The sequence below is a fragment of the Tripterygium wilfordii genome, chromosome 23 (assembly GCF_013401445.1).
Source record: "Tripterygium wilfordii isolate XIE 37 chromosome 23, ASM1340144v1, whole genome shotgun sequence".
Classification (NCBI taxonomy): domain Eukaryota; kingdom Viridiplantae; phylum Streptophyta; class Magnoliopsida; order Celastrales; family Celastraceae; genus Tripterygium; species Tripterygium wilfordii.
In genome coordinates, this window is record NC_052254.1 from 3,427,019 (window position 1) to 3,440,653 (window position 13,635).

The 13,635-nt window shown below is 36.8% G+C and overlaps 2 protein-coding genes across 3 annotated transcripts; both read left to right on the forward strand.

Moving 5' to 3' along the window:
* On the forward strand, positions 1-3,295 carry LOC119992650. Its single transcript, XM_038839448.1, has 6 exons — positions 1-199; positions 315-384; positions 1,048-1,157; positions 2,140-2,254; positions 2,463-2,572; positions 2,853-3,295. The coding sequence occupies exons 1-5, from the start codon at positions 100-102 to the stop codon at positions 2,545-2,547; spliced, it is 480 nt and encodes a 159-aa protein (XP_038695376.1). The 5' UTR covers positions 1-99; the 3' UTR covers positions 2,548-2,572; positions 2,853-3,295.
* Positions 3,296-4,206: 911 nt separating this feature from the next.
* LOC119993859 lies at positions 4,207-8,873 on the forward strand. 2 transcript variants are annotated; one of them, XM_038841151.1, is made up of 7 exons: positions 4,207-4,839; positions 5,428-5,707; positions 5,951-6,459; positions 6,875-7,069; positions 7,165-7,319; positions 7,624-7,734; positions 8,356-8,873. In XM_038841151.1, exons 1-7 carry the CDS (start codon positions 4,687-4,689, stop codon positions 8,414-8,416), a joined length of 1,464 nt encoding a protein of 487 aa, XP_038697079.1. In that variant the 5' UTR covers positions 4,207-4,686; the 3' UTR covers positions 8,417-8,873. The 2 variants fall into 2 exon arrangements, with proteins under 2 accessions (XP_038697079.1, XP_038697078.1); XM_038841150.1 differs by having other exon boundaries at positions 5,428-6,459.
* Positions 8,874-13,635: the final 4,762 nt, after the last annotated feature.

The following is a 13,635-nucleotide window of genomic DNA, read 5'->3' on the forward strand; positions in this document are numbered from 1 at the left end:
AAAGGTAGAGCCAACCAAGTACAGCCAACGCCCACTTCTCCAAAGAAACCAGGAGGACGAGAAAAGCAACGATCTTTAGCCCCGGACGAGTTAAAGAACATGCCCCTCTTCATCAGTAGATCGGCTGCGGAAGTAATGGATTCGGGTTTTGTTCACAGAGCCTGGGAGAAATGGGCTTCGAACAATGTTGGCTCTTCTGGTAAGCTCCAATCACACACTTCTTTAACTCCCACATATATTTCTATGCATATATTGAAGAAAATTTTCTAATTTTATGATTGATCGAATTTGATGTTCTGTGAAATTATGTGTAGGTGAGCCATTGAAGGCGGCTTTGCTCATAAATTATGACCCCAGTGGACCTTCTCGTTTGTTGTCTACCATGTAAGACGTATTCTTTAGTAGTTACTTCTTTAGGGTTTTTCATCGATTTGGTGACGGTAATTGGCACTCGAAATCCCAGACGATCTTCTGGTTGTTAATTCGTTTCATCTGGATTTCCATAAGAACCTATGAAATTTATGGAGCATTCAAATTTCTTTACTGCTTCGGCAATTTAAGATGATGCTCTTTTGTGTTCTCTGTAATGGCTCCGCTAGTATTATTTTTTTCCTCCCCTTAATTCTCTTGGGCATATTGCAGCTGGCCAAAATCCCAAATATATTTGCTTACTTGTGGTGATATTCTTATTATATTACATTACTTGCAAACTAAAGGTGTCCACGGTTATTTTACCTTCCATTGAGGTTGCATGGGTGCAACCTAGAGTCTGCACATGTGACTCTAATTCAAGTCATATGTTCAATTCAGTGGAAACAACCTCTCCACATATTATGTGAGGTAAGGTCTGTGTACATCTTGTCTGTCTCCAATCCCACCTCTGTGAGAGCCTTGTGCGCGGTTGTGCACGGGAGTTGTTTATGTTGCATTTACTTGTTGTTTCTGTTTCACTATGTAGTGGATAACATTTCTCTTATATGGGCTGTGCCTTATGTTTTTCTCCTCTTTCAAAGCACCTAATTTAAATATTTATCTGGATGCTTGTAGTGCAGAACAAGAAGGGATAAAAGCTGATCCTATTGAACTGAGGCAGTTTGTTAATTTTGTCAAAAGAAACAAATTCGAAACAGAGAGCTTTGTTATAGGACTTCATCAATGTAAGTTTTACTCAATCTGTGACTCTTTGTAAGCTAAAGAAGTAGGAAAAAAGGTACACTGTTGACTGTACTATCTTCAGTTTGTGGGGAAATTTTCGCATAGAATCATCGGTTTGGTGCTTTGGTTCTTAACCTCTTGTCTCAAACTCCCCTATGATAGTGATGCTAAATTGCTAATAGAGGGATGAATGCTGTTGGCTTTCGACACTTCTTATGGAATCTTTCAGTGGTGGTAGATTTTCAAATATTTTTTGTTTTTATTTCTTTCTTTCCTATTCCAAAAATATTCCTCGTTATATTTTGCTATCTTTCTTTCCTACTTCCTCAAAATTCCAATGGTTTTTTTGTGGAAGGAAATGGATCTGTTCACTTCATTTCCAGCTTGCATATTTGCACATCAGTTTTGACATCACCTTCCTCTCGTGTATACTACTGCACTTTCGTTGGATTGGTCAAGATCATCAAAAACCTATAGTTTAGTGCTCACGATGTTATATTCATGCAAGGCTTTCTTATGAAGCATACTATTGAGAAACAACTATGGGATCTTCTCTATCTCTTCTCTGTATATATGTATGTGCATGTGTGTGTGTTTGTAAATTGAATTGAATTTTTGAATGATATAGAGATACATAATTTAAATTGAGTTGAATTGTTGAATGATATATACATAATTTAAATCTTATTCCTGAAGGATCTGGAAATCGTGGTTTCTATTCTATGATGGAAACAGGCCGTTTGCTATACTAACATAAAGAAATTTTCACTGAAAAGTCAATAGCTTAATGGGAAGTTTAACTGCAAGTTTACATGCAAATTGCTGCCAGCCTGCAACACTTGCATTTTAGAAACATTTCTCCCTTAACATCTTAGCCAAATGTTCCATTAGGATTTTTTACTTTCTCCATCTTACCCAACTTTCCCATATCTTCTTATTGTCTATTTTACAATGTTGACACTTGTTTGTTGATTTTTATGACAGATTTGGTTACATCAATTCATGAGACATGGTTTTGTGGGAGGTGCATAAACACGTCAAAACCTGCTGGTGAAGGTGCAATTGTTTTGCAGACGGAAGCTTTTCTCTTGGTTGCATTGTAAGCAGTGCATACCCATCTAGTTTCTCATTTTCGTCTTGATCAATTATTCTGACTATACATCATCAATCAATGCTTATAATGCTAATGAATTTCTTTAGACTGCAATTTTGAGAATTCATTAGTAGGCAGTAGGCACAAACGTTTTGCCTTCTTTTGTTTTTTTTTTCTTTGTTTCTTTTTAGCTGTTTTTAACTTTATGCACCAGGTATGATGGCTCGATTGGTGCAGCATCTCGTGCCATGGCTGCTGTTGATCAGTTTGCATGGCAGTTAGGGCGAAGAAATCTTTAACTCCATTTTCCCATACGATACCATAGTAAGTATATAGCATAAACTAGATAAATTCTGGTGTTCTGATCTTTGTAACAATATTTTCGTGGATTTTTAGTTTAGCTTTTTTGTATATTTTATTTCTGCACCACCCTGTTGCTATAATAATTCTTTTATAATACCAAAAAAGTATATAGCATATCATTGACCCATTCCCCGGATGTGATTTTATTTCTTAGTCATTGTTTATTATTTGTTGATAATAACATGATATTTGGTTGCTGTATGCCATTGATTAACTTCGGCTCACTGAATTATTCAAGCAGGCAAAATATGGCAGAAATCCATTGCGTCAAAAGCTCATATGCTGCTGTAGAAACTTTATACGCTGTTCGGAAGATCATTCGTAAAGGTCCCCTTGAAAACAGACCTCCACAGCTCCACTAGGTGCAGCACTCATATCATATCTTGAAAGTGCCATTTCTTCCTCCTGTTGGAATTTGTGTTATCAAATGATAATTGTATTGCTTAGAAAGTTGCTACTTACATGTTCCATTTGTCTGGGGTTGCTGAGTGAGGAAACCAGAATGATGTTCTAATATTGCTGTAAAAGTGTAAAGCATCCTAATGCATTAGGATGTCAATGCCTACACAGGTTAAATTTATGGTTGGTTTGGTAAACAATTTGAGAAGTAGCATATATGTATGTATATGCTAGTTTTAAGATGATGACGTGACTATTTGGTTCAATTTTTACTGGTGGCTAGCATATATGGTGTTCAAAAGGTTGTGTTACATACATTGGTATTATACAATTTAATTGGGTTAATAATACTTTTGCACATCGAAAGATAGTCAGTGTTTCAATTTGCATACTATTGTTTAAAATGTTTCAATTTGGTCACCCAATAATAAAATTGTTTCAATTTGGTCTCTCGGGTAGATTTTTTCACTTTAGGATAGTCAAACTGCGCATGTGACACGTTGATTGTCCAAATATTGATTGTCACATGTTTAGTTTGACTGTCCAAAGTGGGAAAATCTGCCTGAGACCCCGAGAAATAATTTTATCATTGGATGATCAAATTGAAACATTTTAAACAATGGTGTGCAAATTGAAACACTGATTATCTTTCCATGTGCAAAAATTATATTAACCCTAATTTAATTTATAACAGAAGCAATTAATTATAAAATTGTTTCAAAATTTAAGCGAATTAGAAACATCTCGATGTGTTGCCTGGTTTAAACCATGAAATTTTGACTCCTGTTTATGGGTTTTTGAATTTTTCTTGCTGACTTCTAGACACATTTCTTTAACGTACTTATATGTTGTCTCCTATCTTCTTCATGTTGATAACATTTTACCTACTTTTTAAGTAGTAAAAGAGATAACTTTGAGCTTTTATTTAAAAGAAGGTGATTACAAAAATTATGAATGTTTCTTTCTTGTTAATCTTGGATTAAATCATAAAATATAAAATTGATGTCAAAAAGATGCTCAGATTGCACATATGTAAATCTTTTTTAGACATAATTTAGTGTTTTTTTTTAATACAAGGGAAGGGAGAGGAGAGATACGAACTCGATACTTCTATAATGCCATACCATACTATCTGAGCCATTCGTGGTTGTCTACTTGTCTCAACATAATTTAGTTTAAGTTTATGCAGAAATCTTTATTTTCGTAAGTGGGGAAGCTAATGCTAATAAACAAATGAATGAGTCCCCCAAAGTCCAGGCAGAAAATGAGAGACTGCCATGTTCTTTAGTAATAATGCACACCCAAAGGGCCGAAACAGAGACAGAGACTTCAAATTTCAGGCTTCTCTCTCTGGAAGTTAGTTGCTTTGTCGCCATTGAAATACTCACCACATAAACCTAAGCTCTTTACTTAGTACTCACCAAACAAGTTTTAACACCATCTGATCAGCAAGTCTCTAAAATTAGACTGATTGAGGAAAAAGGAAAGCACCTTTGATAATGTGACTTTACTCCACATCAAGATCCCAATTCCCAACACACCTTGAAAACCCACCTCTCAACATTCTTCAAACGGAGTTCCCATTTTTTCCTAGATCTGGAGATTTTATATTTCTTTCCGGTGGCAGTGTTATAGGGAGTGTGGTCCTGTTCGAGGTCAAAGAGGTTGTACAGGGAATGGGATCCGGTGGGAGCAAGGTTCGTCATGGCGGGGTTGCCTCTTCCTCGTCGTCGAGCGGGTGGAGGGCTAGATCGATGGGGAACAGGGTTTTCCAGTCTTCTTGCCTGGGCGCGCCATCTGGCTGTCGAGACAGCGACAATGAGGACCAAGTATGCCATTTTATATTGCCATCTTTGGTCTCTCTTTCGGACAATAGCTTTACCTTCAAATTTCAATGTAGTTTATGTTGTTTTCCAGACAATTTTTTCTCTTCAAGATTTTGTATATTTTGTGTATCTGGGTGCTTGTGTTTTGACTCTAATTGTGCAATGGTGAATTAGAATTTATGGGATGTATTTCACAAGGGCTTTTCGGGTCTCTTTGTTGCTTGAGTTAGTTTATTTTCAGTGAAATGACATCCTTAAAATTTGTGACTTTAGGGGCTCCATTTGACTTTGCTTGTGTTTTGTGGGTTTTGGAACTCGAAACGTAGTAGAGAAGGTGGTTGGTAGCCTTGTTCAAGTTACATTGGCATGCCGGAATAACATTGTTGTATCTAATATTGTCGATAGTATCTACAATTTCTAGTTAATTTTCTATCAAAGAAGTTGCTTTAATGAAATGAATGCATATCTGATTTTAGTTGGAATGCCTAACTGTCAAGTTCTTTGCCTTATAAAACTACTAACTTTGGCACTTATAGATCTTGTTGATTTAAATCAATGGCTTGAGAAAATGGTGCATTACTCATGCTTCAGGTTTTTGACAATGGGAACAAAGAAAATGCTGGCTATGCTTTGTGTGAAGAACAGACTGAATCAGACTTGGGGCATGGGAAAACTGAGTGTTTCACAAAGGAGAAAGCTGAACACTCTGATGGAAGGTCTTGTATATCTTCTAATGTTGAGCTTGATCAATGGGTTCAACCAACCATTGGTAATACTTCCTTTAGAAATGCGAGCAACTCTGCCCAAGCTTCTTCTACTCATTCCTTGAACCCACCAAGTCGCTTCCTTTCACGCTTTAGTTTCATTCCAGGTAACATAAGTTTTAGACTAAGCAGAACAACCAGTTCAAGGTCTTCTGGGTCCTGTTCTCTTCCTAATACTAGTCTCTCAATGCGGAATGGTGGAAAAGAGATTTGCCAATCTTCTGGATCTGAAAGTCTTCATAGAAATGAAGCTAATCCAATTACTGACTTGCTTCCTCCGTCCTTGAACAATAATTCTCATGGTTTGCAGTTAAATGGTCCAGTTTATGATGTTTTGGATAATATTCCAGGTAACCAGTCAATTTCTTCCATCCAAGAGGTGGCGGGGAATGGTGGTAGTGAGACAGTGGGGGCTAATATAAGCTTACATTCTCCAAGAGTAATTGGTGATTTAAATGACATTGAGACTAGACTTTCTGATAGAGGGGTTGGAGCTCGACAACCTGTTGAACGGAATGTTCATTTTAGCAGAACCCTTAGTGTCAGAAGGCTTCGTGACAGAGTTCTTCGTCGATCATCATTATCTGACTTAACATTTTGCCCATCAGAACAAAGCAGAGATTTGAGAGATGCTAGTCAGGGTACTGAAAGACAGGCCATGGGTGACGAGACAGCATTATCGACATCTAACGCGATGTCTCCAACCATATCTGGTAATCATCCATCCAATATATCTAACTCTACATTTAGCACTCAAGATAATGAGTTGGAAACCTCACGATCAAGGGAAGGCCGGTATCACGATCTACTGGAACACAGGTCAAATTTTCTTGAACGGAGAAGAAGAATACGATCTCAGGTTTGTGAAGTATCTCACTCTGTAGTTTTTAGAATTTTTGTAAATTTCTTTCCAAATTGCAGAATGTCGGTAAGATCTTCAGGCATGTAACTTTTTAAAGGGCCTCAAGAACTGGAACTGTCTTTCAATCACATGACTAGCTCGTTGGTGTTACTTTTAGAATAGGGGCACCCACCATATCATATTTTAATTTGAGACATATATCAGGCAGCTTTCTTTCTATTGGTCAGTGTCCTGGTTAGAACTCCATTTTGCCATATGGCCGTTAATTACCCATGTATTATTGCCTTATTGGACTCAATCTTAAGCCTATAAGCAATCGCATTCTTCTGTTCCTGCTTTGTCCTTTCATTTCAATACCTTATTCTGAATGTTACTACTGGTAACCTACTAACCTTCGATTTAAATGGATTAGGTCCGTGCACTTCAGCGGTTGGGAAGCCGTTTTGAGAATTTTTCTGGGCATGAGAGGTCATGTATCTTATCTGGTCAAAACAGAACAGGTCGTTGCACATGTCGAGTAAGTAATCGAACTGGCAATCTCAATGACGATACTGGTGCTAGGGCTAGCATATCAAGAATTGTTATGCTAGCTGAAGCTTTATTTGAGGTAATGATAATATCATTTTACTTTTGCTTGCATTCTTCCTTTGTCTGCTTTCATATTTATCTCTGAGTTGAATCTTCTGAACATATTTTAATTAGGTTCTGGATGAAATTCACCAGCAATCAGTGGTTTTATCAACCCGACCTTCTGTATCTTCAATTGGATCTGTTCCTGCTCCTAATGAAGTTGTGGAATCTTTACCTATCAAATTGTACACCAAGTTTCAAAAGTGTCAGCTTGAGGAGACTGCACAGTAAGTAAATATTTTTCCAACATGTGCGGTATAGTTTTATTTTCATTACTTTTGGAGAGTTTTTTGACAGAGTACTATCACTATGAAAGTATGAATGCTGAATCTTAGAGTCATGCATAAAATGGTTGTGAAAGATGTCCTAAATTAACCATTGATGATACAAAACATCCAAGTATCTAAAGTGGGTGAAAGATCATGTGTCCAAATTTACTCTAAAGTAATCATTGATGTTATTCAGAAAGTCTATATTGCAACTGGCATTTCACTGTATTTATTTACTTTTGCATTGGTATTACTGAAGCAGATGTTATATATGCCTTGTGGAATACGAGGAAGGAGACAGCTTGCGGATATTGCCATGTAACCATGAATTTCATAGAGCATGTATAGACAAATGGCTCAAGGAAATTCACAGGTACGATGAGGATTTTATTTTGCCTTACTGCATCTTGAGCCATCAGAAGCTTTTGTTCTGTACTTCAATGTGGACTGAACCACTGCCGTTAAAAGTAGTTTAGGAATTGAGATCAACTGGTGTGGTGTTTTCTTGTGGGATTTATATTCAAACGCTAAATTATAATGCTGATGTTGACGTCCGCAAAACCAGCTCTTTTTTTTTGTTCTTTTTGTATTGTTTGAAATGGGGTTAGGGATTTGAACCAATGCCATCAGGCAGTAGGCATGGTAATGAGGAGCTGGGTCACTTGAACTAGTGGTGCTCCTCAACCAACTGAAAGTAAAGCCGAGGAAACCAGATCATAATGATGGTTGTAATGCACTCGTATACTTTGGTGTGTTTATGTGTTGTCTTTCATGTTTTTAGCTCATTGCCTTTCTTGGTTTACGTCTTATTCTTATTGTTGTTTGTTTTTTTTTTCTCCGGCCTGGGCTCGTAAGTAACTCTGTGTTGCTATTGAGAATAGACCTTGTTGCCTCTTCTTGTTTACTTTGGTGTGTTTGGTGCTAACATATTGCTTTACGCTTTGGTGTACTTTTGTTGCTGCAATATTCCAATAATGCGATTACTTGCTTTCAGGGTTTGTCCGCTTTGTCGTGGGGATATTTGCAAATCCGAGTCACCATCTGCAGTGGATTAAGTTTGTCATTTTTCAGTATGCTTCTCAAAGATCAGGGGAACTACCACACCTTAGAAATATCAGAGATACCTCGGGGCAAATTTGTTTTCGGCCTGTATGAGCATTGCTGTTCAAGGTGTCTTGCTTTGATTGCATTGCCAGGCCTGAAATGATGATATCAATGGACTGAACCTCCACTGACGATGTTCGCCGACAGAACTTTTGGTTCGAACAGGTCATGAGGGATGGGGGCAGCGGCAATTAGTGATATATGTTTTGACATTTTACTTTTATCTATCTCTGATACTTGATACTTGCAGTCCATTTGTTCATTAGCTGAAGAAGAAATCCTGTGTCTGTAGCAGCTAGTGAAAATGCATGGATGATGAGAGATGTGGGGATATTGTTGGGCTGGGTTTTTGTTTGAGACTGCTGTTTGGTCATTGGTGTGAGTCTGGCTCAAGCTCGGATTTAGCTATTTCTATACCTTTTAAGTTCATCTCAATGGGCTGTCAAAAAAAACAATCAAAAAGACCGAACCGACCGTGTGGTCGGCTCTAGTAAATTTTTTAAAAAAACCGACCGATCAGGTTTTTTTTTTTCATTTAAAAAAACGAATTAATGGTCGATTTTTAATATTTTAAGTAAATTGTTCGGTTAAAACTGAACCGACCGCTATAATAAATATTATAATTTATATATATATACATACTATATTTACACTAATTACACTACTACCTAATTATAATGCCACCATAGGAGATTAAATTGGAATTATGAAATGTAATAAACAAAATCAACATCGAAAGCAATATGCCGCCCATTGTTTTGTTACCCAAATTTCAAAACATCGCACCAAATGTCAAAAAGATATGTTTTGGTATCCAAATTTCAAAACATCGCATCAAATGTCAAAAAGAGAAGTTTGTATACATTTGATCCACCTCTCTCGAGATAACATGATCGAGGGGGATTAAATTGGAACTATGAAATGTAACAAACAAAATCAACATCAAAAAGCAATATGTAGCCCATTGTTTTGGTACCCAAATTTCAAAACATCGCACCAAATGTCAAAAAGATAAGTTTGTATACGTTTAATCCATTCTTCTCGAGATAACATGATCGAGGGGGATTAAATTGGAACTATGAAATGTAACAAACAAAATCAACATCGAAAGCAATATGCAGCCAATTGTTTTGGTACCCAAATTTCAAAACAACACACCAAATGTCAAAAAGATAAATTTGTATACGTTTGATCCACCCCTCTCGAGACAACATGATCGAGGGGATTAAATTGGAACTATAAAATGTAACAAACAAAATCAACATCGAAAGCAATATGCAGCCAATTGTTTTGGTACCCAAATTTCAAAACAGCGCACCAAATATCAAAAAGATAAATTTATATACGTTTGATCCACCCCTCTCGAGACAACATGATCGAGGGGGAGGGTTCCGAAAGTCATCCTAGCAACAGACTTTTATGGTAGCAAGCGTGACATTCAGAGGTTTAAAACTTAAAAGTAAATACCCCGCCCTCATAGTCGCAGCATATTGCACATGCCTTCTAAAGCATGACCTTCTATTCCTTTTCCCAGGAAAAAAAAAATCATGATTTCACTTTGACAAAATTGGTCATCCCATGAGACACCTACAACAAAAGCATGAGGTGGGCCGGGTGTCTGTTTCGGATATTGCTGATATCCCCTATCTCTCGGAGTAATGCAACTTTTGATTATTGAAATCGTTGACCATGTTTAATTTGGTTATCGAATTAGTAAATATTTCAACTTGAAAATCCGAAGTTGAAATGTATAGTAAAAAATGCCAGAAACATGTGAAGTGTATAGCTACCCCCAATAATGAAAGTTTCGTAAGGGAATTGGAGCAGACTATCGTAAGACAAAAGATTTTCTTTCTAAATCCATTATATTTGCAACTCTTAATTATGTGTCCAACTCATAATATAGGAAGTAAATAACCCATCCAAGAATACTTGCTTTGCCGGTCTCATGACCCCCCTCATCAGTTCTTCTCAAAGCTCATTTGTTATTCTTGTTATTTCATTTTGTTAAAGAAACATAATTTGGCAATTGCATGCACAACCAAAATAATTAAAATGCTCCAGCTACCACAAAAAAGGTGTGTAATTCTGTCAAAGGTAGAGGTCACAAGTTTTACTCTCACTCGGTGATTCCTCAGCGGTATTCCACAAGGCTATCACGAAAAATGGTGAGTAAACCCAATCAAGTATGTTGGTAGAGTGAGCTGGTGACCCAAGATTTGGTCCAATTGTCACCAAATGGCACGCTAAACTCGAAAATTCCTCAAATATTAAAAAGAAAGTAATTAACAAACTGATGGATGCTAGTTTGCGACGTGTAAAGGATATAAATATATATATATATATATATATATATATATATATATATATATATATATATATATATATATAAAAGTTGGACCACTTGATTAGCATGATGTGATGCGTTTCCATGCATAAAATCATGCACTTGTGGAATCGATGTGTGTTGGTGCCTTCAATTCCATATAAGAAAATGATAAAATATCCCAACAACATCCAACTCAATAAATGAGTATCACATATTATTGAGATACTTTTGAGATTGATGTTACTGAAATGTGTAGCAATGTTGTTCCATATATATGTGTGTGTGAAATGATATCTAGTGTTGTTAGGGCATTGGATAACTGACATAAATGTTATTTGGAGTTCGCCCAAAAGTTATATTGGAATATGTATTTTAAGTATAAATAAATAGGTGAGATAATGTTGATCACACATGGCATGACGTAATGAATCCTTAACCATTGTTCTTAGGGCACTCATTATCAAGATATATATATAATCTTTTCTCTCCTAGGGGTGTAATTTGCGGGTTTCTTTAACAACCGTTGGATCAATCTTAAGGCTGAGATCTAAAACCACAATATACACCCTCCCTTACCCCATCTCTTTCACGCTTTCCCCTATTCTCTTCTTTCACAGTTCGTTCCTCCCTTCACTTCGTGATTTTTCCTTCACCGGAAAACAACTGAAACCCATTTCACGAATAGCGATAATAGTCTTCCTCATCAGTCTCTCGCCTCACCTCACTGGAATCCACACCAGTCACTAGAATCCACACTAGGAGACCTGTCATGATCATCAATGCCTCACCAACAACTCTTACCCATAATACACCAGTCCACTAACAAGCTATTGTAAAGCAAAAGAAGGAATTGAAAAGAAAAAAGATAAGCTTTTGACTTCACCAAATTTGTTCAACCAAGACTGAATTCCAATCTGGTGGTGTTTGGTTATGATTTTCAGTTTCGCCAAATCAATATATCTATGCGGGAGTGAACAGAGCTCCATTGGTGCGGAAGATAATCGGAGAAGACTACCTATGAAATCCAACTCTTGTCAAAATCAACCATCAGTTGCGACTTATAGAGAAAAATCACTAAGCAAAATCAACTCCATATCCACGCGGCTTACAGATCCACCACCAGTAACGACTAACGAGCCGTGCTTGAGGAGTGGTTCCGCCGCTTCTACTCTGAATCGTTCCTGGTGAAAGCACTGGTGAGGAAATCAACTGAGGTCTCATATGTGGTCCTAAATCAAGTGAGGGAGGGGGTATGCTAGGATTTAAGATCTCAGCCGTTGGATTGATCCAACAGCTAAGATAGACACCCATAAAATACATCCACAATTTACACCGTTGCCTGAGAAAAGCTGTATATGTATATATATATGTCGATGCAAAATTTTGCATGACCCACATGTTAGCAGTTGAGGTCCTAGTTGTGCCTGTGACATAGACGATGAATCTTTAACATGCAAAAACAAAGGGAGGGCGGCCCTCTGTGACATGAGGACATTCCGAGACTCAAGTCAATGTCTTTTTTCAAGAATCAATCTAAGTATAAAATGTCGTAATTTAGAGTGCATATCTCATCTTAGTCGATAGTCTCTTTTATAGGCGCTCTGAGTTGTTTGTTGGGTTCATCATATTAAATCTGTTAAGATATGATATTGATCCGATCTCGACAAATGGCTTGCGGATATTGCCATGTAACCATGAATTTCATAGAGCATGTATAGACAAATGGCTCAAGGAAATTCACAGGTACGATGAGGATTTTATTTTGCCTTACTGCATCTTGAGCCATCAGAAGCTTTTGTTTTGTACTTCAATGTGGACTGAACCACTGCCGTTAAAAGTAGTTTAGGAATTGAGATCAACTGGTGTGGTGTTTTCTTGTGGGATTTATATTCAAACGCTAAATTATAATGCTGATGTTGACGTCCGCAAAACCAGCTCTTTTTTTTTGTTCTTTTTGTATTGTTTGAAATGGGGTTAGGGATTTGAACCAATGCCATCAGGCAGTAGGCACGGTAATGAGGAGCTGGGTCACTTGAACTAGTGGTGCTCCTCAACCAACTGAAAGTAAAGCCGAGGAAACCAGATCATAATGATGGTTGTAATGCACTCGTATACTTTGGTGTGTTTATGTGTTGTCTTTCATGTTTCTATATATATATATATATATATATATATATATATATATATATATATATATATATATATATAGAAGTAGGACCACTTGATTAGCATGATGTGATGCGTTTCCATGCATAAATCATGCACTTGTGGAATCGATGTGTGTTGATGCCTTCAATTCCATATAAGAAAATGATGAAATATCCCAACAACGTCCAACTCAATAAATGAGTATCACATATTATTGAGATACTTTTGAGATTGATGTTACTGAAATGTGTAGCAATGTTGTTCCATATATATATGTGTGTGAAATGATATCTAGTGTTGTTAGAGCATTGGATAACTGACATAAATGTTATTTAGAGTTCGAAAAGTTATATTGGAATATGTATTTTAAATATAAATAAATAGGTGAGATAATATTGATCATACATGGCATGTGTAATGAATCCTGAAGACCTGAACCATTGTTCTTAGGGCACTCATTATCTATATATATATATATATAGAGGGATTCTCAGGTGAGGGATCCCGCACTTTATTTAAAGTGCGGGATCCATCTAACACCATTCACTCGCGTGTCCCATCACATGTGGGGGTCACACTTACACATAATGAATGGTGTTAGATGGATCCCTTATTTTAAATAAAGTGAGTGATCCCACACTTGAGAATTTTCATATATATATATAATCTTTTCTCTCCTAAGGGTGTAATTTA